At 43.5% G+C, this 26,187-nt stretch overlaps 2 protein-coding genes across 5 annotated transcripts in view; one reads left to right on the top strand and one right to left on the bottom strand.

Moving 5' to 3' along the window:
• Positions 1–14,421, bottom strand: part of FAM227A (family with sequence similarity 227 member A) — a 46,758-nt gene extending 32,337 nt beyond the window's left edge. For both annotated transcript variants that reach the window (XM_060245458.1, XM_060245457.1), the window contains exons 1-4: positions 14,337–14,421; positions 13,082–13,209; positions 11,880–11,965; positions 1,393–1,465 (exon numbers count right to left, since the gene is read on the bottom strand). In XM_060245458.1, coding sequence (XP_060101441.1) covers positions 1,393–1,465; positions 11,880–11,965; positions 13,082–13,202 — 280 coding nt within the window. In that variant the 5' untranslated portion in view covers positions 13,203–13,209; positions 14,337–14,421. The remainder of the gene's footprint in view (positions 1–1,392; positions 1,466–11,879; positions 11,966–13,081; positions 13,210–14,336) is intronic.
• A 6,500-nt stretch (positions 14,422–20,921) lies between these two features.
• CBY1 (chibby 1, beta catenin antagonist) lies at positions 20,922–26,069 on the top strand. 3 transcript variants are annotated; one of them, XM_060245460.1, is made up of 5 exons: positions 20,922–21,235; positions 22,175–22,277; positions 22,869–22,974; positions 24,726–24,841; positions 25,598–26,069. In XM_060245460.1, exons 2-5 carry the CDS (start codon positions 22,200–22,202, stop codon positions 25,676–25,678), a joined length of 381 nt encoding a protein of 126 aa, XP_060101443.1. In that variant the 5' UTR covers positions 20,922–21,235; positions 22,175–22,199; the 3' UTR covers positions 25,679–26,069. The 3 variants fall into 3 exon arrangements, with proteins under 3 accessions (XP_060101443.1, XP_060101442.1, XP_060101444.1); XM_060245459.1 differs by having other exon boundaries at positions 20,953–21,225; XM_060245461.1 differs by lacking the exon at positions 20,922–21,235 and adding an exon at positions 21,548–21,737.
• Positions 26,070–26,187: the final 118 nt, after the last annotated feature.

Genomic DNA, 26,187 nt, shown 5'->3' with positions numbered 1-26,187 from the left:
TTCATGTGACTCATACATGCATCAAGCAGGTATTTGTGCCATTAGATCTTATATTCTCTGTGATGGAACAGCCCTGGTTTGCCTACCAGACCCCGTTCCCCTTTTTGGAAGGAGCTATTTCTCCTCTGGCCACTTGGGCTCGCTGCCACCACCTGCTCAGTCTAGGAGTTCAGATTGAGAGGAACAGGACTCCCAATCCCCCTCTCCAGCTCTGAGGCCAGGCCTCAAGGTCCTCTGCCACCCTGTACTTGTGTATCACAGAGACCACAGCACTTCTTTGGGGAACCCCTGGAGGATTGGCACCTTATCCAACTACATGCCTTCCCCCTTTCCCCGGGGCCCCCTTCATAAAGCAGCGTGGTCTAAAGCGGTTGGGGATCTATGTGGTACAAAGTTTGACTGCCAGCATTTAAAACAGTAAAAATATTTAATTAGAAGAGAAAAAGAAAAGAAACAAAAAACAAAAAACAAAAGCAGTTGCATGTAAAAGTTTAGCACAGCACCCGAACAGCAACCAGAAGCACAAATAAAAGGTGGATTTAAACGCATCCTCCCGTCCCTGGTTTAAACTTGCCCTGCCCTGTGGATGACTTCCTCGTTCTGACTGCCTGGAGTCCTTCTCTCCCTCTTGAGAAGGCCTCTCCCACAGTCAGGAGCCCACAGACTGACAACCTCTCTCCTTGAGGGCCGGCCGAGAACTGACCTTTTCCCGCCTCACTCCAATAAAAAAAAGAACTTCCTGCCCCTCTAGGAGGCTTTCCCCCTAGAGTTGATGGTTTAACTCCGGAAGGGAGGAGGGAGTGAAGGGAAGGCTAGGCCACAAAGCCTGCCTTAGCAGTTTCATGTTCCCTCCCAACCAAGCACCACCATTAACTAAGATGGCGTTTCTCCACATTCCCAAAGACCTAAGTTATTCCCCAAGCTGACAGCCCTCAGATGCATCACTGATGAGAAGTTTCTTATTTGGTTACTTTATCCTAGGATCGAGAAAAATTTCAGGGATACAAACATTTTGCATTTGAAAAATTTAGCTTTTATCAATGATACAGCAAGACTGCTATCCCCTCCTCACTCCTAGTCCACATTCAGGTGGAATTCAACTCCAGAGTATGTGCCAAACAGGAAATTATTTGAAGAAAAAACTGATAAGCTATACGCTCAATGAACCATCTGTAAACATCTGATACTAAAACATTACTAAAACTAAGCAGGCATGAACCTATCAAGTGGAAATGGAGTTCTATTATTTATTTAGGCAATTTCTGCCCTTTCCCAAAAATGGGTTCAGTTCTACGTAAAAGGTTGTACAAACATTTTTAAAATGTGCTAATGATATTTGTTTTTGAAGACTTTATAAATAGGTGCATAGGTAGGTAGTAATTTAATGCATACCTTTTCCCCTAATTTGCCTTGATGTCAGTCTCTTTTGTCCTGAAGGTTTTTTCCCACTTGTATCCTCAATTACCTTCAATGATAAACATAATTAGTGTTACAGATTATTTTCTTAGAGCTCAACAGCATCTGCAGTTTACTTTCTTTGTGGAAAAAGAGAATGTCAAGAGCACCCTCAAAGGCATTCTTCGTTTGCTTCCACATAGGAATGATTCCCCTGTTCTGTTCACATTACTGTTGAGAATGGAGAGGCATTCATTGTTGTAGTGCAGCCTCCACATGGGGATATTCTCTGGCCAAGGTGCACATGGGTTGCAGTGAAATTCCAGCATTTGCTGGAGAATACTGCTTACCTGGATTCGTGACAGAGAGCTTTCTGCCTGTTTTTAGAACGGTTTTAAGGGCCAAACTTAACAATAAATTTGACACCTGATTTGCAGTCATCTGTGCTGTTGGAAAACTAACATTCCAAGTGCACTGAGATGCAATTTGACATGGGGATATGGCACAGAAGTAGAAGGAGCTTCAATCTCCACCCAGTGCCATTTTCCTGAGCCGAAACAGCCACATGCACCCTCACAGTTAGGCAAACTGGGAACTTCCATGGCCATTTCGGCTTGGAACTGACCTAACATGTAAAATTTCTCATCTAGTTTGGCTATTAGTCAGTCATCCTAGCCTAAGATGATAGTGCCAGGACATGAACAGGATGAGTGTATTTCTGTTGGTTTTTCTGGATCTCTTGGAGTCTCTTGATACTATTGACCTTGGTGACTTTCAGGTTGGCTCTACATGACTCCCTTCCTTCCTAGAAGATGGTTCTCAAAAGCTATTCTGCCAGGCTTTCAGTTGAGGCAGAGGGCGTCTACCTCAGTTGGCCTCCCTGCTGTAGTTCCTATTTTGCTGAGGTGCCCACTGATTCCATCTATGTGGCCCAGAGAGGTTTTTATGCAAGTGATGCTGCCTGTTTTAATCTAGTATTTTAATGATTTTATCTTTAATATTTGTATACTGTAACACAGGGATGTCAAACATGCAGCCTGAGGGCCGACTCAGGCCCCCGAGCAACTGGCCGTCATCTGCTTCCTTCTCCCTCTCTCTTGCTTCCTTCTGCATCACAGGCTTTGCCAGGCTTGCTCAGTCACACAGGAGCTATGGAGTAAAGCCTCTATTTCTCCGTTGGATGAAGCTCGAGGGAGAGCTTGCTTTGTCAGGCTCTCTCAATTGCACAGCAGAGCTACTGAACCAAGCCTCTCTTCCTTCTATTGGCCAAGGCTCCTCAGAGCAAGAGTTGTCAATTACCAGAGACTGTTAAATAAACAAAATATTGCAAGAGTGTTAATGTTTTTAAAGCACGTTTTAAGTTTTTTTTAAAAAATAATTGTTAATTGTGTTTGTCTGTGTCCTTTATAAAGTTTGTACCTCCACTATCTGGCATTACATTCTATGACACACATGGCCTGGCCCCACAAAGTCCCATTTATGTCAGATCCAGCCCTCATAACAAATGAGTTCGACACTCCTGGTAATGGGTAACTGACTCTGTTCCCATGTTGTGATCCACCCTGGGCCTGCTTGTGCAGAGGGCAGAATAAAAATCTGAACAATGTGGGGAGGGGCTACTGCTCTGCCACTGACTTGGTGTTTACCTTGTTCTTTTACTGTTTAACATCTACATTAAATTGGTAGGGGAAGTTAACCAGTGATTTGGACTTCTTGTCATCAATATACACGATACTTTACTGTCTCTCTCATTTCTATCTAACACTGGGGAATCTCTGGAAACTGTGAAGGCATATCAGAAATCAGTGATTGCATGGACGGGGGGACAAACAAATTTCATTCAGCCATGGAGGCATTCTTGGACAGATATATGACTGATCTGGGGGTTGATGCTGGACCTTTGCTGGATAAATGCAAGATCAGACCTTTAACCATATGGCTTGAAGAATCTGCTTCAATCTTTTTTTTTTTACATTTTCTAGCATCCAGCCTGAGGAAGAGTTCTGGTGAGCTCAAAAGCTTGCATAACAGTTTGTGTTGATTTGTACTAATAGAAGAAGAGAAGATATTGGATTTATATCCCGCCCTCCACTCTGAAGAGTCTCAGAGCGACTCACAATCTCCTTTACTTTCATTTATAGGTAAATCCTTTAATTCTCATTCCTTCTATCTCTTCATCTTCTTGTATCTACATCAATAAAATTTCAAGAGTCATTATAAACAACAATGGCGAAAGCGGACAACCTTGTCTTGTGCCTTTGCTAATTTTCATTTCATCTGTGAGATCTGCATTTATACATAACCTGGCACGTTGTTCAGTATATATTGCCTTTATCATTCTTACAAAGTTTTCCCCAAACTTTATTTTTTCCATAACTGCAAACAAAGTCTCAGTTCAAATTATCAAAAGCTTTCTCTGCATTCACAAAAAATAACGCAACTTCCTTCTCTGGATGTCTTTCATAATATTCTACAATATTTACAACAGTTGTAATATTGTCTCTTATTTGCCTTTTGGGGAGAAAGCCCGCTTGATCTTCCTTTATAAAATTTATTAAATATTGTTTAAGCCGCTCTGCCAGGATTCTTGTGTATATCTTATAATCATTATTTAATAATGAAATTGGTCTATAATTCTTTACATTCGTGACATCTCTATCTTCCTTTGGAATCAACGAGATTACAGCTTCTTTCTCCATGTGTTGGGTATTTTCCCATTTAATCTTATTCCATTCATCAATTTTTGAAGTTTCGGTACTAATTGTTCTTTAAGCATTTTAAATTTTTTTGCCATATATTCATCTGGTCCAGGTGCCTTCCCAATTTTCATTACATTAATCGCTGCTTCAATTTCTATTTTTTCAATTGGATCATTCAAAATTTTTTCCATATATTCAGTTAAGGGTGCTATTTTGATCTTTTGCAAATACGTTTTGATCCTTTCTTTCTTTACTTTAACACCCTTAAATAAATTAGCATAATACTTAAAAAATTCTCTCTTTATTCCTTCTTGGTCCACCATCTCTTTCCCATCAACCACAATTTTGTTAATAATTTTACTTTCTCTCTTTTTCTTCAATTGCCAAGCCAAGTACTTTCCAGGTTTGTTTGCACCCTCAAAAGATTTCTGTTGTAATTTTTTCAAATTCCATTCCATTTCCTTATTTAACAAATGTCTCATTTGTGTTTGCAATATTGTAATCTCCCTTATAATTTTCTTTTTCCCAGGCCTTTTTCTTAATTCACCTTCTTTTTTCTTAATTTCATTTTGAATGTCCAAGATCTGTTTATCTTTTGCTCTCTTGTCTTTATTATTCAGTGTTATTAGTATTCCTCTCATTACTGCCTTATAGGCATCCCATACCATCTGAAATTCTATATCTTCTCTTACATTAACTTGGAAATAGGCTTTAGTTTCATTTTCTAAAGATATCACAATTTCTTTATTTTGTAGTTAATCTTCATTCTCCATCTTCTCACCTTTTTGGACAATTTTGTAATCCACATTATTGGGTTGTGGTCAGCTCCTATTTTGGGTAAAATCTCTACCTTCCTTGTTATCCAAAATCTTTAGTACCCCACAACATGTCAATTCTAGAAAAGGAATTATGTCTGGCTGAGAAAAAGGTGTAGTCCCGTACTTCAGGGTTAAACTTCCTCCATATATCCTCCAAATTCTCTTGTTTAACCAACTCAAAAAAAGATTTTGGCAATTTCCCTTCTTTATCAATTTTTGTCTTCCCAGATCTATCTATTGTGTTCTGAATTGTTCCATTAAAGTCCCCCATCAACAAAATTTGCTCATAAGTCACTTCATCAAGATGTTGCGTAATATTTTTAAAGAAAATGTCCTTTGCACCATTTGGAGCATAAAGTCCCAACAATAAAGTCTTTTTAGCATTCAATAAAATTTCCACTGTTATATATCTTCCATCTTTATCTTAAAAACCAATTTCGGGTCTAACTCTTTTTTAATATAAAAATTACTCCTCTCTTCTTCTGTTCAGCCAATGTATAAAATTCTAGTCCCAATTGCTTGCTCCATAAAAATTTATAATCCTTTTGTCTAATATGCACTTCTTGTAAACAAACTATATTACAATTTTTTTTTTATCCAATGAAATGTTGCCCTTTTTTGTGGTGTATTTAGTCCATTTACATCCAAGATATCAATTTGTAATCCAGCATGGTGCAAATTCTTTATTTTCTCCGTAAAATCTACGCAGTTCCTGTGTGTTTGTAATTGCAATCCTTTCCCCTCAAAGTTCAAAGCTCAAACCTTCAGGTATTATCCATCTGTATCTCATTCCATTGTCACGTAGTTTTTCTGTCAATTTTGTATATGCATTCCTGTCAGTTAACACTTGTCTTGGCAACTCTTTCATAATTTTTATTCTGCTACCTCCCACTATCAATGTCTTTTCAAAAATTTTATTCATGATTTTTCCCACCATTTCTTTTGTCATAAATCTTATAACCACATCTCTTGGCAGATTGTTCTTTTTTGCATAGAGTGAGTTCACTCTATACATATAATCATACATACTTCTGTTCCCTTCGGGATCTTCCTTCAAAAATTCTGCACTTATTTTTATTATGTGTTCTTTCAAATCAGATTCTTCATCTTCTGGTACACCTCTCAGACGAATCTGTGTCTCCATCAACTTGCAGTCATGTATTAACACCTTTTCTTGTAATTTTAACAAGGTGGAATCATGTGTTTTCACTCTCTCTTCCACCTCTTGTACTTTTTTTTGTTATTACTACAGTTTCATTTCTGAGATTCTCTATCTCTTTTTTTAATTCTTTTTTTTAGTCCTCAATGTACTTTCTTATATCTTTTTTAGAGGCAGTTATCATTTCTTTCACCCCCTTCATAATCCATGGCTTCCACTGCATCTAATTGGGCTTGCATTTTCTCCATTGAAGCAGAACTAGTACGAATTTGCTTCGGGTCTGACATGTAAAAAAGGTCAAAAAATTTTATCTCATCAAATTAAATTTGGACCATCAGGTTTAATAAAGTGAAGCTTGCCCTTTCCAATGAACCCAATTTCACCATCCTCTGTGCCACCCAGGCTCAGATATTAATGTTTAAAGTTTTTTTATTTTCCCCAAAATGGCGATCACAACTTTTGCTTCACTTTAAAAATTTTTCCTTCTTTTCCCTTTATCCAATTCAGATCTTCTTCACCACTGTCCAATAGTCCTTATTTTAAAATTACCAACTCATTTAACTCCACCAATTTTTATTGTCCAAGTCTTTAAAAACTTTGTTAAAACTTTGTCCTCCCAGCAATGGCCACCGATATTTCTCACTGATATTATAATCCTGGAGTAGGCTGTTTACTTCTCTTACTTCCTTCTTCTTCCTCTAGTACTTCCTACTTTTCCTGCCACCAAGTCTCGTTTCACTGGTAGAGAAATCTCGCAATGTGTCACGTGCTGGGGCTGGGTCAGGCGAAGTCCAGGGGCAGTCCAAGGTCTGTAGCTGGGGAGTAACGAGGGTCCAATACGCCAAAACCGAATCACAGTCCAGGTATCGCAAGTCAAAGGTCCAGGAGCCGAAGTCGGGGGGGTCCAGAAGTCAAAGCCAAAGTCAGGGGGTCCAGAAGCCAAAGTCAGAAGCCGAAGTGGATGCTAGAACGTCAGGTAAGTGACTAGTTGGGCTACTTCCTCAACCACAGATAGACTAAACAATAAATTCCTTTCTCCTTTTAGCGCTGTCTTTTAGATTTACAAAGTTCAAATTTAGCCCCTTTTCTTCTCCTTTCAGGCTTCCATTATATCCAACTCCCACCTTTTAATTTTGTTTTGTTTAGCTTTAGTTACTCTTGGAGTGAAAAGATAGCGATCAATAACTTTTTTTGTAGTTTATCCAAATCGACACCAGTTTTTTGTAGATTAGATGTTTAAAGTTGTAAAAGAAGACTCGCATCCTGTCGAGCTTATATCAAATAAATGACTCTGGAAACTTCTGTAGATGATGAATATACGACTTCTCTCCGGAGATCCCTCAAAGCCTCAAAGGAGCCCCCTCCAGGACACTCTTTCAGCCAAGGTAAGTCTCCTCAAAGTATCTGTGCATATCTTGGACAATTCTCTAGCTGAGAAAAGTAGGCAGAAAGCATTAGTTTGCCTTTTACTACCCCAAATAGAAGTGCCAGCCTGCCCCCGTTGAGGAAAGCAGCTCAGCTCGCCATTTTCTGATCCCGGAAATATAGAGCATTTGCAGATGACATAATGTTTATAAATGAAAATCCTATACAAGTAACACCTTTGTTGTTAGCTAAAATACAAAATTTTGGAGAATTGGCGGGACTTTATGTTAATAAAGAAAAATCAAAACTTTTATGTAAAAATATGCAAGTAAATAAACAAAAGGAACTGCAGAGGCTAACGGGATGTGAGGTTACCTCTAAAGAAAAATATTTGGGTGTGGAAATAACAATGAAGAACATTGATTTGTTTAAAAATTATGAAAAGTTATGGCGTAAAATGGATGAAGATATGATAAAGTGGAATAAGCTTAATTTGTCATTGCTTGGGAGAATAGCTGCAATTAAGATGAACATTTTGCCAAGAATAATGTATTTATTCCAAACTATCCTGATTGTGAAAGACAGCAAACAATTTAATAAATGGCAAAGGAAGATTTCAGAATTTATATGAGCTGGAAAGAAACCAAGGATTAAAATGAAAGTTTTAACAGATGCTAAAGAAAGAGGAGGATTTCAATTACCAGATTTAAGACTATATCATGAAGCAGTTTGTTTGGTGTGGATAAAAGATTGGGTGATGTTATTGAATAAAAAACTTTTAACATTGGAAGGTCATGGAAATAAATTCGGCTGGCACGCTTATATGTACTATGGGAAGAAAAAGATGGATGGTTATTTCTCTCACCATTACATAAGAAATAACTTGCTAAATATCTGGATGAAGTATAAGAAATATGGCGATGAGAGAAAACCACTATGGATAGTGCCTGCAGAAGTAATAAAAAAAACGGCTGAGTTAGGAGAGGGAAAATGGATGTCATATAATCAACTATTAAAAATACAAATAATAATATAATAATAATAGATTTTATTTGTATCCCGCCCTCCCCGCCTAGGCAGCTCAGGGCGGCTAACAACATTTTATACATTTACATTAATAGATAAAAACTTTAAATTTAACAATTAAAAGATTAAACATATAAAAACCAGTTAATAGATTTAAAATACATTATTTAAGTTAAATTAAATTTATCTGGCAGCAATAGTGAAATTCTGACGCTGGTTCTGCCAGTTTAAATAGTCCCATAGTAATGCAGATGGCGGATCCTTTATTCACAGCAATTCAGCAGTCGATGTACGCTTGTTTAAAAAGGACGGTCTTGCAGGCCCTGCGGAACTGGTCAAGCGGTAAAATAGCGGTAAAATAGAGTTGAAAACTGCTGAGGAGCTGAATTATAAGTATGATTGGTTTCAAATGCAACAAATAAAGAGTTTGGTGGAAAGTGATCTTAAAACCGAAGGAATAAGACGAGAACAAACGGAAATGAAAAAAGTTCTGCTTGGAGATAATGAAAAATTAATTTCGAAAATTTATAAGTTACTTTTAAAATGGTCTACGGAAGATGAAGTAGTGAAATCCCAAATGATTAAGTGGGCAATTAATGTAAATAAAGAAATACAGATGGATACATGGGAATATTTGTGGAAGAACTCTATGAAACTCTCAACATGTCAGAGTATCAAAGAAAATTGTTTTAAAATGATGTATAGATGGTATATGACTCCTAAAAAGTTGGCAAAGATGAATAATAAGATGCCGGACTGGTGTTGGAAATGTAAAAAACATGAAGGTTCTTTCTACCATATGTGGTGGACTTGTGAAAGAGCGAAAAAGTATTGGCAGATGATTCAACAAGAGATTTCTATGATCTTGGGATATGAATTTAACAAAGTTGCAGAGACTTTTCTGTTAGGATCACAAATGGAAAAATTTCCAAAAGAAGATAGGACTTTAATCTGGTACTTGCTCTCAGCTGTATGTATGCGCAGTTGTGGAAGCAAGAAAGAATACCAGAGAAATGGGATTGGATTGTAAAAGTTATGGCATGGAGTGAAATGGACAAGTTAACAAGAACCTTACAAGACTATGATTTAGAAGTATTTAAGATGGAGTGGAAAAAGTTCAGAAGATACGTAGAAAAAGAGTGGAAAATAAAAGGACATTGGATAATTTTTGATAATGACTAAGTATAAGAGGGAGGAGGATATGAATTTTGGTTCTTATTGATTAAGGGTACCTTTAATACTAACATTTTAAGTCTAGTACACCGGTGGGGGTCACGTAACGGGGGGAGGGGAGGTTAGAAAGTAATATATGGGATAGAGGAAAAAGTAGTTATTAATGATGTAAGAAATTGAATATATTACTATATGTTACTAATAAAATTGTTTGAAACACAATCTCCTTTACCTTCCCCCCCCCCACCACAACAAGCACCCTGTGAGGTGGGTGGGGCTGGAGAGGGCTCTCACAGCAGCTGCCCTTTCAAGGACAACTCTGCCAGAGCTATGGCTGATCCAAGGCCATTACAGCAGCTGCAAGTGAAGGAGTGGGGAATCAATCCCGGTTCTCCCAGATAAGAGACCGCACACTTAACCACTACACCACAGATTAACCACTACACTACACCACAGATTTTGTTCTTGTTCTGAGAAGGCTGCTGCCGGGCTGGTAATAAGGACAAGCCAATAAAGTATATGTTCTATTCTGTTCTATTTGTACTGGTTGCCTGTTTATTTTGGGTCTCAGTTCAGACTGCTGGTATTGTAACCTTCACAGCTCTAAGCCATGATTTAGGACCAGCATTTTTACAGGATCATCTTCTCCCAAACAGACCTATCCAAACACTGAGGCCATCTGTGAAGCCTTCCTTTTCAGAAGTACCAGTGGGTGGCCATAAGAGAGAGGGCATTCTAGCTCCTCTCTTATAGAAGGCACTCTCAAAGACAGTTTGCAACACTTTCTCTCTGTAAAGCTTGTAATGGCTGTTGAAAATATTTTTTCAACTTTTTTCAGTCGGAAACAAAGGAATTAGGGTTTTTTTATGGAGAACTGCCAATTACTCCTGGCTGATGGCTTTTTAATGTATGATTAATTTTATATTGCTGATGCCAAAACTGATTTGGCCTGTTTTTTTTCTGCAATTATTGCTGCACTTTTCTGCTATTTTTCTTGTTTTAGTGGTGGGCTGTGAACTATCCTGGCCATCTCATCCAGCTGGAAAAAGCAAGATATAAATATTTTAAATAAATTCAGATGCTAAAATCTTTCGTTATAACGGGCACGAGTCAATCCAGACTTTTCAGTTCCACTGACACAAGCTAAAATCTTTCCCAAATGAGTTCCTGCTGGGCTTTTTCTACAAAAAAAGCCCAGCCCATGAAAATCAATGAGGCACAAAATATCTTAACTCTGGTGGGATCATGCCTTTGTCTCCAACTCCTGTACGCTTTTATTTGCTTGTTGCTTTGGGGAAGCTTAGGGGGGCCAGTTCTGACACAAATGGGACTTTGGGGGCCTGAGTCAAGTGTATCATAAAATGTAATGTGAGGTAGCAGAGATATAAACTTTATAAAGGACACAGACAAACACAATTAAATATATTTTTTGTAACTTAAAATACAAGCATGCTTAAAACTCTTGCAGTATTTTGTTTAAAATGGAAAGGCGAGGGAGCAGTGGGATTTAGCAATGCAATTTTAAAAATATAACATCAAGAAAAAGCACAAGGATCACAGCAGAAACTAAAAATTATCTTAGCCTGGGAAAACATGAAAAGTGGGGGACTACTGGGATTTGGCAATGCAAGTTTTAAAATAAAACAAGGATCACAGCCGAAACTAAAAATATAAAATGCTCTGAGCCTGGGAAAACAATGAAACGGCTTTGCAAGCTCTCCCCCCCACCCCTCAGGTCTACTCAGATTGGCAATGGCTCTCCTGTGTAATATTCCACCGTTGGCTGTGGGTTCCTAGGTTAGAGCACTCATTAGGTCAAATCCATTCAGCAGAGACAAGCTGGCCCAAAGTATCAGCACTTTATTTGCAAGGACACAACTTCAGGAAGCATGAGTTTCAGCTGTCTAAATAGGAATGTTGAAAGTGAAACTATCTCTACTCCATTCAAACACACTGCAGCAAAGACAAAGTTGCAAGGAAAACATAGAGTGGATTTTTCATTAAAATTGATTCAGTAATAAGTAAGATCATTGCACCTGGTTTACACCTTGGAACAATAAAATATGTTACAGGGCATCCCCTTCACTAAAAAGAAAAGAACCCAAGGTGATTTCATCTTTTTATCAAAAAGGCTAAGTAGGATACTTTGCCAAATCATGTATTGATGAAATCTAGCATAATTGAAAACACTTCTTGAATTTTGGGATTCTTTGCATAACAGGGATGTAAGATCTCTTCACTCACCAGGTCACTACTGTCAAATTTTTGCAATCTTGCTCTGAAATTTGCAATTTTCTGGTTGACTTTCTGCATTGTTCCAACAGCATACACTACAAATATCTGTTAAGGAACCTTTTGGAAGACTGAAAGCCTTTTGAGGGGGTTTCTTTTGAAAACCAGCATGATTTAGTGGTTAATATGTTGGACTGGTGAGACATAATTTCAAATCCTTCTACTAGGGGCCTGAAGGATATTCAGGGAGGTGACTGAATATGGCTGTACCCACCTCCTGACTGGGTATTTCAAGGAAAGTGTTATGTATGAGAATACATGTTGTTACCAATGGTGTTCCTGCCTGGTTCACTGGAGCCTGAAGGACTGAGCTTGGGGACTTGGGAACAATGGGCAGTAGGAACCAAATCCAAACTGCCCTGCTCCAATCACAGGCCCCCTGCTGGTTTGAATGACCCAATAATGTGCTAGCACGGGAACCCAGTGTTGTATATAGTTGACCCAGCAGGCCCTGTTCCTCAGTCTTGTTAGTGCAGCCACCTACCATGCTGTACTCAGTAAAGAGCTTGTTATCACTACCACCTCACCTCTTCAATGCCTAAGAACCCACTATATTATAGACAGTCTCCCATTCAAGTACTAACCACAGCCAACCCTGTTTAGCTTCTAAGACCTGACAAGATCAGACTTGCCTGGGCTATCCAGGTCAGGGCCCAATTGTCCACTTCTCATCCTAAGTCCTGAAGCCAGCAATATGTTGCTAAGGACTAAAAAAAATCTTGTTAGCTGGATTCAGTTGGGCAGCCATGTTGGCCTGAAGCAGAAGAAGAAAGTTTGAATAAAGTTCACTTTATGTTTAACCAACCAGAGTTAATTTGAGAGCCATATTTGGTCCAACAGCTGCCAGCTGCCCACAAGTGATTTATAACTTGTCCTATACTGAAAGTTCAGGACAAATAAGAGTGCTTCTTTATTTATATCTACACAACAATCCTGTTAAGCAGGTTGTAATTATTCTTACTTTTCATGAATAAGTAAGCATCTGAGGCTGAGCAGGCAGAACTTAAGCAAAATCTTATGCTCTCTTTTGAAAAAGAAGGGTGCCAGAAGCACTAAATAAGTATCAGGATAATAAGAGAACCTTTATATTATAAAACCGAATGTGTAAAGTGTATAAAGCTGTATTCATTGTTTACCATGGGACCAAAGGATACTTCGTGGTTTGTCATCTAATTTAGAATGCATGGTGCCACCTTTCTTTTTCTGAGTTGCTGATGGTAATATCAAAAATCCATTTAAAGGGCTCACAAAGGCATTAGTAGGTATAAATTCCATCTTTCTTCTGCATAGGAGAAAAGGAAAACACGAATAACTTATTTTTTATTATTTCCATACAAACTTTCCCACTGTGTTGCTTGCAAAGCATTATCTCACTTGAACATTTCTTGTTATAGTCTAGAACTGATTTATACTAGAGAGCAATGGTGGATAGTTTTACACACACACACACTTAGGAGGGGAAAAGGGACTCTGCAGCACTTCTGACTGTTTCTATTACTTTGTAGCAACTGCTGCAGCCAACAAAGACACAGAAATAAGGCACAAGAAGTTTAGGAAAAATCCAAAATTAATAGTAGGGCAAAAATGTTTATCAGGACCAATATGACAAAAACATTAACCATGTTTTAAAATTCTCCAGGACACTTCATGAGTATGAATGTTCAGTATATACTAGGTTTGCCAAAGGGGCTGCTGTTGATCCCAGATCCCAGATCCAAGTTCCTTATTCTTTATTCATGAGTACCACAAATACTTTCAAATAATCTCTTCCCCAAAATAAGCCTTGGCCTATCACAGCTCATACATCCCCACACTGGACCAAAGCCCAGCTTTTGAGTTAACTGTTCCAAAGTGGAATGCCCCAGAGCAAATGCACATTCAGAAACTGGGGGGAAGCTGTACCCTCAATAACCTTTGGAGTCAGACCACCCTGAAACATACACCTACATTCTGGAGGTGCTTCAGCGTCCGGGGCACTACAAGAGGAAATGCACTGATGCTCAAGAGGAGATGCACTGATGCTCAGTCCAAACACTGGTTCTGGAACCAAGAACTATTTGGGTTGCCTCAAAGCTGTTTATATTGGGAGGTTTCAATAAGGAACTGGAACAGCTACATTCTCTCTGCACCCCAAAATAAGCTTTGCATCACCACATGTCTAATTTCATCCTCAATATTAAGTTGAAGGGTTTTGTAGACTCTGGCGCAAAGTGGACATTGACAAGATATCCATCAATGAATCTCCTGGCATATATTTATTTTGGCTCTTATTTAGATTACATTGTGCTAGGTGCAAATAAAGTTTAACAGTGCCATCCTAAGCAGAGTTATATCCTTCTAAGCCCAGTTAGGATGGCAGTGTAGATACACATAGAAGAAACATAAAGCCTGAAAATACTTCTATATTACCTTTATGTTTCTCTAATGCCCAGTGGGGTGACACAGAATCTAAACGATAAACTTTTTCAAACAGTTGTCCTCAGTTTTGAAGCACAGTTTACATTCTGTTGAATCCTGTTGCTTTGCTTTATATGTTTCATTCAAACTACACAGAAAGTCACAAATAGGGAATTATTATTTTAAAATATCATATAGTATTTTGGCCCTGCAATCCTATTGTTATGTCTTGCATTTCAGTCTTGATGTTACAACACAGCGAACGCTACAGAGGCAACCAGAGGAAGCCCACTGGTCCCCAGATGTAGCTCACTAATATGCTCTGCAAATCAAGATCTGTGGTGGGAAGTTTAACTGGCCAGGATTGGACCTGGCCAGACAGAGGGTTGTTCCGGGGTATGTATATAATCGGGACCTGGCCCACGTTTCCTTCCCTTGTGATGTACTCGCCAATAAAGTACGTTGCCTTCAACACGTCTCGTCACTCAGTACATTACAGTGGCGACGAAGGTGGGATCCTAGCCAGGTAACTCCCCAAGCGGGACTTCGTTGACCTGGCTGGAGACGAGGAAGGCATGCAGTCTAGGGAGACTGAAGCACCTGCCACCATGGCTAACCCGAGTGTGACGACGGGCCACCTTGCAGAGTTCGACCCCGCCAACCCCGATAGGTGGGAGACCTACACGGAGCGGGTCGACTGCTACCTACGAGCGAACATGATCACGGATGACAGCCATAAGAGAGATTTGCTCCTGAGTGTCTGCGGGGAGGCCACATTTGAGATCGCAAAGGGTCTCTCGGCCCCCGCAAAAATCACAGAGAAAACGTACGAGGAGATAGTCAGACTCCTGACCGGGCACTTCTTGCCCCAACCATCCATCATTGCCCGCCGATTTCTCTTCCACAAGAGGGATCACGGGGCGGGAGAGATGGCCACAGTCTACCTGGCTGCCCTCAGCCAACTTGCGGGGAACTGCAGCTTCGACAAGCTGGATGAAGCCCTGAGGGATCGATTCGTCTGGAGCCTCCGAGACGAAAGACTGCAGCAAAGGAGGAGCTCACCCTCCAACTTGCCTTCAACGAAGCCACCGCGTTTGAGAGAGCCACCAAAGCTTTCCACAACCCATGAGCAGAAGCCGTCCACCAAGAGGAAATGGCGCCGGGCAACCCAGAGGAGGAGGCACACAAGCTCCGTCGCTAACCAGGAATGGGGAAGAGAACGACCAATTGGCCACGAGCGAACAAGAGACCAGCCAACACCAAGTGCACCAGCTGTGGGGATCCACACGAGCGATGGGACTGCCCCTATCACAACATAGACTGCAGGAACTGTGGAAGAGTGGGCCACAAAGCGCGGGCTTGCCGGGCCAAGGCCACCCGCAGATGCCAGTCCACCAACCACGACTCGACCGATGACCACTCGACCACATCGACTAGCCTGCAGGTAATGAACTTGCCCCTCAACACCCCCGATAAGGTCAGGGTGTTGGTCCGAATCGAGGGCGCTCCATGCCAAATGGAGATGGACTCAGGCTCCTCCATCTCCATAATTTCGGAGGAGTCTCTAAGAAAACTTTGCCCCCGTGGCTGGCCCAGGCTGCGACCGGCTGATTTCATACTGTGGGACTTTCAAAAAAACCCCGTACAGATTTTGGGTTGCGCCACTGTTAGGGCAGAGTTCAAGTGCACAATTAATAAGGCACTTCAGGACAACCCATACCCCGTTCCGGTGGTCAGCCACGTACTGGCAGCACTAGCGGGCTCTAAGGTTTTTGGGAAACTGGACTTGGCCCAGGCATTCCAGCAACTCCCGGTGGACACCGAGACAGCAGAAGCACAGACCATTGTGACCCACAGGGGAGCTTTTTGGGTGCGGCGGTTGCAATTTGGGGTTAGTACGGCTCTGGGGATTTTTCAGAGCACACCACATTACTGGGGCTGGCCTAGTTTCGACCGCTTGGTATTCAAATAGTGGGGGTGCAGCAGCTGCAAACCAAAATTTCGAGCACGTGTGCCAGGAATTTCCGGAAGTGTTTGATGGGTCCCTGGGGTGCTACAAAGGGCCTCCAATCACCTTACCCCTCGATCCCCACGTGAGACCGATAAGGCTGAAGGCCAGGCGAGTTCCGTTCACTCTTAAGCCAAAAGTAGCGGAGCTAGACCACCTCACAGCCCAGGGAGTGCTAGAACCTGTTTCCTACACTGCATGGGAAAAACCCATAGTCACTCCAGTGAAGCCTAATGGAGATGTGCACATCTGCGCAGACTATAAGTGCACAATTAATAAGGCACTTCAGGACAACCCATACCCCGTTCCGGTGGTCAGCCACGTACTGGCAGCACTAGCGGGCTCTAAGGTTTTTGGGAAACTGGACTTGGCCCAGGCATTCCAGTAACTCCCGGTGGACACTGAGACAGCAGAAGCACAGACCATTGTGACCCACAGGGGAGCTTTTCGGGTGCGGCGGTTGCAATTTGGGGTTAGTATGGCTCTGGGGATTTTTCAGAGCATAATGGATTCCTTCCTCAAAGGGATCCCCAGGTGCAACCGTTTTTCGACGACGTTTTGATCGCTGCCCCGGACGCTGAAGAGTTCAGTAGCCGTCTGCATGAGGTACTCCGCCGGTTCCAGGCGGCGGGTCTTAAAGTAAAGCGGGAGAAGTGTTCCCTTGGGATGTCGAGGATAGAGTTCCTGGGGTTTGCAGTAGACGCCATGGGCATCCACCCGACGGCCGACAAGACCAGGGCTATTGTCCACGCTCAAGCCCCTACGTGTAAGACAGAGTTACAAAGTTTCTTGGGATCGTTAAATTTCTATCATTCATTTTTGCCCCACAAAGCGGCCATCGCAGAACCCCTTCATAGGCTCCTAGATAAAAACGCCTCGTGGGTCCGGGGAAAGAAGCAGGCCGCCGCTTTTCAGGCAGTCAAGGACCTACTAGTTTCCAATGAGGTGCTCCACCATTTTGATGAATCCTTACCAGTGATTCTGGCTTGCGATGCTTCCCCGTACGGGGTGGGCGCCGTCCTGGGGCACCAACTCCAGGATGGGAGAGAGGTTCCTGTGGCCTATTATTCAAGGACCCTGATCTCCGCAGAGCGCAACTATGCCCAGATAGACAAGGAGGCCTTGGCAATAGTGGCGAGTGTGCATAAATTCAACGATTACCTATACGGTAGGCGTTTCATGATCGCCACGGACCATAAGCCGTTACTGAGCCTCCTCGCCCCAGACCGCCAGACGCCGCAAATTCTGTCGCAGCGCGTCCTGCGGTGGAATCAGTTCCTCAATTCATACACATATGCCTTGGTCCACCGCCCTGGCAAAGCTATGGGACACGCAGACGCCCTCAGCCGCCTGCCGCTACCCTCTATGGACCCGGATCCGGCCCACCATGTGATGCTTATAGAGACTCTACCAGAGAGGCCCCTCCACGCCGCCGAGGTAGCTAAGGCCACGGGTAAAGACCACATCCTCGCCCATGTTTTAGACTGGATGGGGAGGGGATGGCCCGTGGGCAAACAGGATGCAGAATTCACGCAGGGAAGAACTGTCCATGCACAAGGGGTGGCTTCTCTGGGGAAGCAGGGTGGTGGTTCCCCCCGCCATTGCGGAAACAATGGAATCCCTACACGAAACACATCCGGGAATAGTGTGGATGATGGCCCTGGCACGCAGCTATGTATGGTGGCCGGGAATGGACAAAGAGATTGAGAGGTGGGTTCGAAGGTGCCGACCCTGCCAAGAGTCCCGGCCTGATCCGCCCAGTGCCCCTGTCCACCGCTGGAAGTCCAATAGAAGGCAGTGGTCCCGGTTACACCTAGATTTTGAGGGGCCATACCAGGGCCAAATATTCTTTATTCTTGTAGATGCATACACCAAGTGGTTGTAAGTTATTCCTGTAGCTTCAACCTCCACTGCGGCGGCGGTCAGAGCCTTGCGTAGGGTCTTTTGCACGCATGGGATTCCCAATACCCTCGTCACGGACAATGGGACTGCTTTCACCTCCCAGGAATTCTTGAATAGATACCTCATACAGCACATTCGGTCCGCCCCCTTCCATCCGGCCACCAACGGCCAAGCAGAGCGCATGGTGCACACTACTAAAGAGGCCCTGGGCCGCATTGTACAGGGAGATTGGGACCACCGCCTGGCAGCCTTCCTATTCGATAACAGAATCACCCCCAACCTCATCACCGGGTTAAGCCCTGCCAAGTTACTAATGGGGAGGAAGTTGATCACGAGGCTAGACCAATTGCATCCTGACTGGGCCACGGACCTCCGCAGTTCCCCCGAAACCTGGGAAGCCGCTAGGGGGTTCTTTCCAGGGGATCCAGTGTACACTAAGAACTTTGCAAGCAGCCCGGAGTGGTTAGCCGCCCGGGTGCTGCGGGTGATTGGGTCCTGCTCCTATGAGGTCTCGTTGGAGGGGGGCCAGATCCTAAAGAGGCATATCGACCAGCTGCGCCGCCGCACTTTGCCAGAGGAACCGACAGCAATCAGGGGAGGGGGGAGCAGGGGAGAACTGACAGCAACACCCCCGAAAGCTACCCAGCCCATGCCAGCTGCACCGACTATACGAGCGGAAGAGCACCTCAGCGCTGGGAGCGACCCCCCCCCCAGAGAGGGGATTCCGGAAGGGCAACAAGCGGCAGACAGTCCTCTTCCGGAGGCACCCCAACACGAGGAACCAGCCTCCCCGCCAGCCACGGCGGCCGCTCCAACTCCCCAAATAACCCCAAGGAAGTCAACCAGGGAACACAGGGCACCAGCCTACTTGAAAGACTTTGTGTCCTGAACTAGGGCGGGGAGGAGTGTTATGTCTTGCATTTCAGTCTTGATGTTACAACACAGCGAACGCTACAGAGGCGACCAGTGGAAGCCCACTGGTCCCCGGATGTAGCTCGCTAATACACTCCGCCAATCAAGATCTGTGGCGGGAAGTTTAACTGGCCAGGATTGGACCTGGCCAGACGGAGGGTTGTTCCGGGGTATGTATATAATCGGGACCCGGCCCGCGTTTCCTTCCCTTGTGACGTACTCGCCAATAAAGTATGTTGCCTTCAACACGTCTCGTCACTCAGTACATTACACCTATGCATACTTTTCTTTCAAGTTATATCCCATAGAGCTCAATTGAACTTCAGAGTAGAAATGCATAGATCAAGCTGGTCAACAAATTTTGTTGCAGTCATAGCCAAAATAAATGAGATTCTGGCGTTCCCTAGCAGTTTAACTCTTTGCTTTTCCTGCCAACAACATCTTCAAGACTTCGGAGAGTCTCCTTTCTTTGTGTTCATCTAGAAGACACAGTACAATCCTATGCATGTCTAGTCAAATAACAGTTCCATCATGTTCACTAGAATAGTAAGTATGTATAGAATTGCAGCCTTATACTGGTGCATTCAACAATAAAAGTTGTCTTTTGAGCCCATCCAGTCCTCTATGTTTATAACAAAAGCTTTCTTCCTAACCCTAGTTCCCCACCCCCCACAGAGATCTACTCAATTCATTTATGCCCTGCCTTTCTCCCCAATGGGGGCCCAAAGTAGCTTACTCAGGGGTGGCCAACAGCAGCTCTCCAGATGTTTTTTTTGCCTACAACTCCCATCAGCCCCAGCCATTGGCCATGCTGGCTGGGGCTGATGGGAGTTGTAGGCAAAAAAAAAACTTCTTGAGAGCTACCGTTGGCCACCCCTGGCTTACATCATTCTCCTCTCCTCCATTCTATCCTCACAATAATTCTGGAAGGTATGTTAGTCTGAGAGAGTGTGGCCCAAGATCACCCAGTGAATTTCCATGGCACCTATGAGGGTTCAGACTTGGGTTTTCCAGGTACCAGTCCGATGCTTCTAACTACTGGCTGTAGGGGGAACAGAGGATGTGTGTATGTCTATAGCATGTACCCTGCTACTGACTGATTTATAAAGAAAAGCAATGCAGCAACGTATGTGAACAGTGCCTTTCCAGCTAACCACAGGGAACTAGTGGTGGGTGTGAGAAGGAAATGGAGCATCCCCCCTAGGCTTAGGCTATGCATACAGCTGCTCAGCCTGATCCTGAGCATGCTTATTCTGAGTCGAAAGTCTGGGATTTACAGAGAAGCGCGCATTTGGATTTCAGCCTTGAAGGAGGGCGGGAAGATAGGAGGAACACATAAGGAGTAAAATATCAACAGGGAAAGATAACGAGAAGAAATACTTTCATCCCAGACCAAAAAGGGCAGTGAGAGCTTCCTTCTGGTTAATTAGCAGCAACTTCAAATCACGCTCGCTTGCTCCTCCAGCGTCTGGGCTCGGACCCGGGCCCAGGCATCTGCTCCCCTCGCCCCGAATAGGCCGCAGCTCCGAGAGAGGTTTTGCGCGGAAACGGGCGTCCCGCTATAACCATGACAACCGAACGGTGCAAACCATGTCGCGAGCATTTACGCCTCTCTAAAAGGAGGTACAGACTACTAGCTGCTCTTGGGGAATCCTCATGAGAGGAGTGATTTTCTCGGGTCTCGAGGGAATGGCATTGAGAATGGCATTATTAATATAAAAGGAGGGAAGTTGCGCTCAAACCCTCCCCCCCTATCAATGGTATGGTCCCGACAAAGGCTCTGTTTTTCGCTCCGCCCTTCACGGCGGTTTGGGAAACTACCATTATAGGAAAAGAAACGGGAGGATACTTTCCGATACTCCCTGATTACCTCTTCAGTTTCCTCTAAATAATATCATTTGACTCACTTTCAGCTTTTCGATAAGACGGTGCCAAGTCGCCTATTCCTTATAAAACACTTCTGTAGGAGCTCCTCTCCCCCTCTCTGCCTCGTGGTAGACTCCTTCATCTTTTTGCTCCAGGTGGGGCTCTCTGTTGCTCCTGTTACCCACGCGTCCCTCTCCCGCCTGCATTCGCGAAGTAAGTGTGGGTAAGTGTACGCTTGCGCAGATTGCGATAAAAAGCAATTTAAAGGGTGTTGTGCTGAGGTTTTTTGTGTAAATGTTGGTGTGGTGGTTCCAACGGTTGTTGGTGTTGAGAGGCTGTTAGGGACTAGTTTGGAATTCGGCAAGGCAGTGTTGTTGCATCTCTCCTCCTCGTACTGTTTCGTCTCCCGTCCCGTAATCGAAGAATACATTTAGATTGTTAGATTTTCCTCGCAAGTGAAGCCAGGCATGCCCTTTGTATGGATTTCCACCCAGCGTAGGTTTGCTTTGGAAGAGTCGATGGGGTTGAGGGCCCAGGGTTTCTGGGATGTAGCCAGAATTGACGCTTCTCTTTGTCAGGCATCTTCCGTTTTTACCAGGGGTCGTAATTGAAAGGCGGTAGAATCCTCCTGAGATGTCAATTTCCCCGTCTGCATCTGAAGTGGTACAGCCCGATTAATCTCCTCTGCAGGCCCCATTCTATTCCATGTGTTGGCCATGCCTTAGGTAGGCAAAGGTGGGGAGCATCATGTTGTTAGGAGTTCTGGGAGTGGCACTGAATTAGAAGGCTCTAGTGCTCATCACACAAAAAGCACTAGCAACTAATTACCTTTTGCTATGAAAAAGATGATGGGTTAACCTCATTTTGAATCTAAAGATGCCATCTGTTTTTCTCCAGTCCTTTCTGTTCTCTGCAATGAACTCTTGACCCTTACAAATGACATGGGGGCTAAAGTGTTTGAGGAAGGGAATGTTTTTGTTTGTCCTCCAAGCAAGAAGGGCTACAGACTCACTTTTGAAAAAACAGCAGTTGACTTTCCCATTATTTTCATGTAGGCTAAACTTGCTGCCTTACAGAATGTTCATGTTTCCCTGCTTTCTGATGGGCCTTTTGTTATTCTTACCCTTTATTTCCTTTGCTGCTTTTGCACACTGGCAACCAGAGCAAGGCTTTCAGGCTAAGGAGCCATGCCGCTCTTTGGGAACACCTTCAGTCCCAAGAAAACCCCACCCAGGAAATCAGCTTCACTTTCTAGCCTGCACTCGGTAAGTTCTAGAATCTGGAGTGGGCAGACTTCAGTTTTGTGAGATAGAACTTTGTTTTGTTTAACCGCTGCCTCAGGTCCATCAGACACAGAATGGCAACTCAGAGGAGTGTAACCTATTGGAATTATATGCCATACCCAATCTGTTCACCTCTCTGTACTAACCCTTAGCTGTTGCAGATCATGGATTCTAAAAATGTACTAGATGAGCTACACAGATATTTGGAGGCAACCAGCCAATTAACATTTCCATTTTACAGATGAGAAACACTGTGTTTAGAAGAGGGTGATTAACCCGGCTGACCTTTCTTTGTAGGGGGAAAAAAGATGATGCTATAAATCTCCCCTTTCAAATCTGTACTCTGAAAGAAGGAAGGGCTGGGTGGGTGGACAAAGTGGAGGGAATTGGAGTCAGAGCAAGGGGGAGTAAGCAAGGGGCCAGTGGGGGATGGAAGCATTTCCCCTCCCCCGCAAGTCATCATATAACCCTACTCTTGTTAGCATTTGTACTGAACATTAAAATATGAAGAAGAAGAATTAGAGTGAGTAAAATTAAAGTCTTTACACATATTGAACCGCTTTCTCCCTACAGCTAGATAGATCTACCCGTGAAATTGAACTGGGTCTGGACTATGGCACTCCAACTATGACCCTTGCTGGACAGAGCCTGAAGTTTGAGAATGGCCAGTGGATTGCAGGTGAGGAAGATCACTTCAGCGGCATGTTGTCAGCGGCATGACAGAAGCCATAGTCAGGGTAACATCCAGTACCTCAGAGGATACATTCTGGAGTGACAGTAGCCCCTGAACATCCTGAGTCTTTATTATCAGTCTTAGTTGCAACTTAGAGGAATGCTTCCTTCATAATTGGTTGATCGGTTGGTGGGTTGACTGTGCTTGCTGACTCTGTCCAGGGCCCATTTACACAGGGCAAGATCTTTTGGTCTTTCCCTTATATCAGGGGTGGGGAATCTTTTTTCTGCCAAGGGCCATATGGATATAACATCATTTGTGGGCCATACAAAATTATCAACTTAAAAAACAGTGCTCTGCCAAGGGAGAATGACTCAGGTCAGAAAAATTAATGCAAAAAATTGTTTTTCTACTTCAAGTCATGTAGGGAGAGCCTAATCTGGCACACACATGGCCTGCCGCTCTAGGCAAATGCCTAGGTCCAGGACTATTTTTGTAGAAAAAGTCCAGCAAGAACTCATTAGCATATTAGACCACATCCCCTAATAGCAGCGTATTAGGTCACACACTCATTAGCATATTAGGTCACACCATCTGGGATAATCAAGTGCAAATTGAACTGGTGGAAGCTGACTTCCTCCCTCCCTTCATGTGGAAACTGCAGCTGCTCCCAGCAGACCTTTAAAGGTACCCACATACCCCAGCAGCAGTCCTCCACAATGCCCACCACACAGGTTCCTCAAAAGAGAGAGAGAGAGGGAGGGAGGGAGGGGGTAGAAAGGGAAATAAAGAAATAGGGGGAAGAAAGGGTAAGAAGAAAATAAAGAAATGGTGGGAAGGGAAATGGAAATAAAGACATGGGGGAAGAAAGAGGAATAAAGGGAAATGAAATGGGAGGAGGAAAAGGGAATAAAAAACAAAGGGGGGGAAGAAGAAATAAATAAATAAAAAAATGGAAGAAGTGGAAAGAAAGGGAAATAAAGGAGAAGGAAGGGAAATAAAGAAATGTGGGGAAGAAATGGAAATAAGTGGAAATAAAGAAATAGGAATAAAGGGAAATAAAGAAATGGGGGGAAGATGAAAAGAAAGGGAAATAAAGAAATGAGGGAGAAACTCATCTGAACTATGACAGTAACTTTTCCAGGCCCCACAGCTCTCCTGGCCGGCCAGCCAGCCAAGCCCCAGGGAGGCTGCCGCACAATGCAGCTGGGCCCTGTGATCCCTGCTGGGCCCCGAGAAGGCCACTGCACAGTGCAGCTAGGCCCTGCAATCCTCGTTGGTCAGCAAGGCCCCAGGGAGACTGCCACATGGCTCGGCTCAGCAATCCCCGAGGGCCACACCATGTGATCTTGAGGGCCATAAACGGCCCTTGGGATGGACATTCCCCACCCCTGCCTTATAGCAATCACCCTTGCAGGCACTGGTTATTGTGTCTGGGCTTGTACCATAAATGGCCCTGTGGCTTGGGTCTGCTTGGGTGTTGTTATTCCACGGGAGAACCTCAGCTACTTTTTGTTCTGCTCAATCTCCTTCCTGATACTGTTGCTGGCTCCAGCCTTTTGTTACCAGGGAAGGTATTTGTAGGTCTTTTGGCATGTGTTGGGATGTTTCCACCTTGGCAGTATTGTCACTTCTTGTCAAACTCAGTATACGTCTGTGGTCAAGGCTGACAACTGCTGAGCCTTTCAAGGGCTGTAGGCAGTGTGGAGTCTGTAGTGGAAGACAATTCTTAATATTGTTCTCTTTTTCACATGTAGACTCATTTGGGGGTAGTGGGGACCACAGAGAGACCCAGCGACTACTCAAACGGAACCAACAGCTGGAGGAAGAGAACAATCTCTTGCGGCTAAAAGTGGATCTTTTGTTGGATATGGTGAGAATGGGATGACTTGGATTGCTTTTGACTATCTAGTAAAGTCTGTATTAATGGGTTTTTCTAATGCAGAACAGGGAAATTGAAACTGGAGGCCACCACATGATTCAGCAGAGGGTTTACGCAGTTGCAGGGATTCAGATTCCAATCTTTGTCAAAACTCTAATCCATACTTTCTGGGTTCCTGGAAATTCTGGATCTTAAATAAAACAATAACTCCCCTCTCCTCTTTTCCATAACCTTCAGTTTTTCATAATGCTAGAAGATGCAGTTCTGTACTACAGTATCGGATTTCTTTGGGGATTTGTTCTACTGATTTCATTGGGTTTTGTGGATGGATGAATAATCCATTCATGTGCTCCTGAACCAATACTTGCTGAAGGAAGAACAGTGGCTTTCAAACTACGTTCCTGGAATTCCCTTTTGAGAGGCAGACTAAAAACAAAGAAACAACTGGCCATGTTTGTCCACTGTTGTCAGTCTGACCATGCTTGTCCATTTTTGCCAGTCTTCCCTTGCAATGGATAACCATATAATGGAATGTTAGGTCCAGGAAAGTGTCCTGTATTAACTGAGAACACCCCATACAGTTTGCAATAGGTAGAAATTCTTGGCAGATATTCCTATTCTGGAATGTGGATGTAAAATCTACATTTTCAGGGAGCTAAGCTTTTTATATGCTAACCTACCAGCACTAGTGCACCATGGGAAAACAAAGATTGTTCTCTTATTGCTATTGCTGCCTTTCATTTGCAGCTCTCCGAAACAACTGCAGAATCCCATCTCATGGAGAAGGAACTGGAGGAACTGAAAAATTACAGCCGGAGGAGGAAGTAAGCAGGAAATGTGGGTTTCCAGGTGACAGCAGAAAAGAGAGAGCATGAGAATCTGGTTTAAAAAGACATGTACTTCCTCAAACTGATGAAGTCACATCTGCCTAGGAAGACTGCAGTATTCTGGTCTCACATCTTGTTACGTCTCAACAGGACATGCAACCAAGACCCCAAGTGTGAAATGTTAATAAGCTCTCAGGTGTGGTCAGCATGTGGATCTACAGTGTCATCCTGGACACACCCAAGTCCACTCAAATCAGTGGCTTAGAAAGGTGTAACTCTGCTTAAGATGGCACAGATAGTACTATTCCCATTCTTTGTGAAGCTTCTTTAAGTGCACTTAACATTCCTGTGCAACATACTTTTGTTCTAGTCAATAAAGTACTTTGCAGAAACTCTGCATCTTCCTTTTTTTGTCCCTGCCCCCCCCCCAGGACAAGGCATTTGAATATGGGAGAGAAAGCATGCATGCAGAGGTCTCTCATGCTCTTGTCTTTTTGAACATCTATTTCA

The sequence above is a fragment of the Heteronotia binoei genome, chromosome 8, assembly GCF_032191835.1.
Source record: "Heteronotia binoei isolate CCM8104 ecotype False Entrance Well chromosome 8, APGP_CSIRO_Hbin_v1, whole genome shotgun sequence".
In the NCBI taxonomy this organism is placed as follows: Eukaryota; Metazoa; Chordata; class Lepidosauria; order Squamata; family Gekkonidae; genus Heteronotia; species Heteronotia binoei.
Note: the sequence above shows the minus strand (reverse complement) of the source record. Positions and strands in the feature narration are given on the sequence as shown.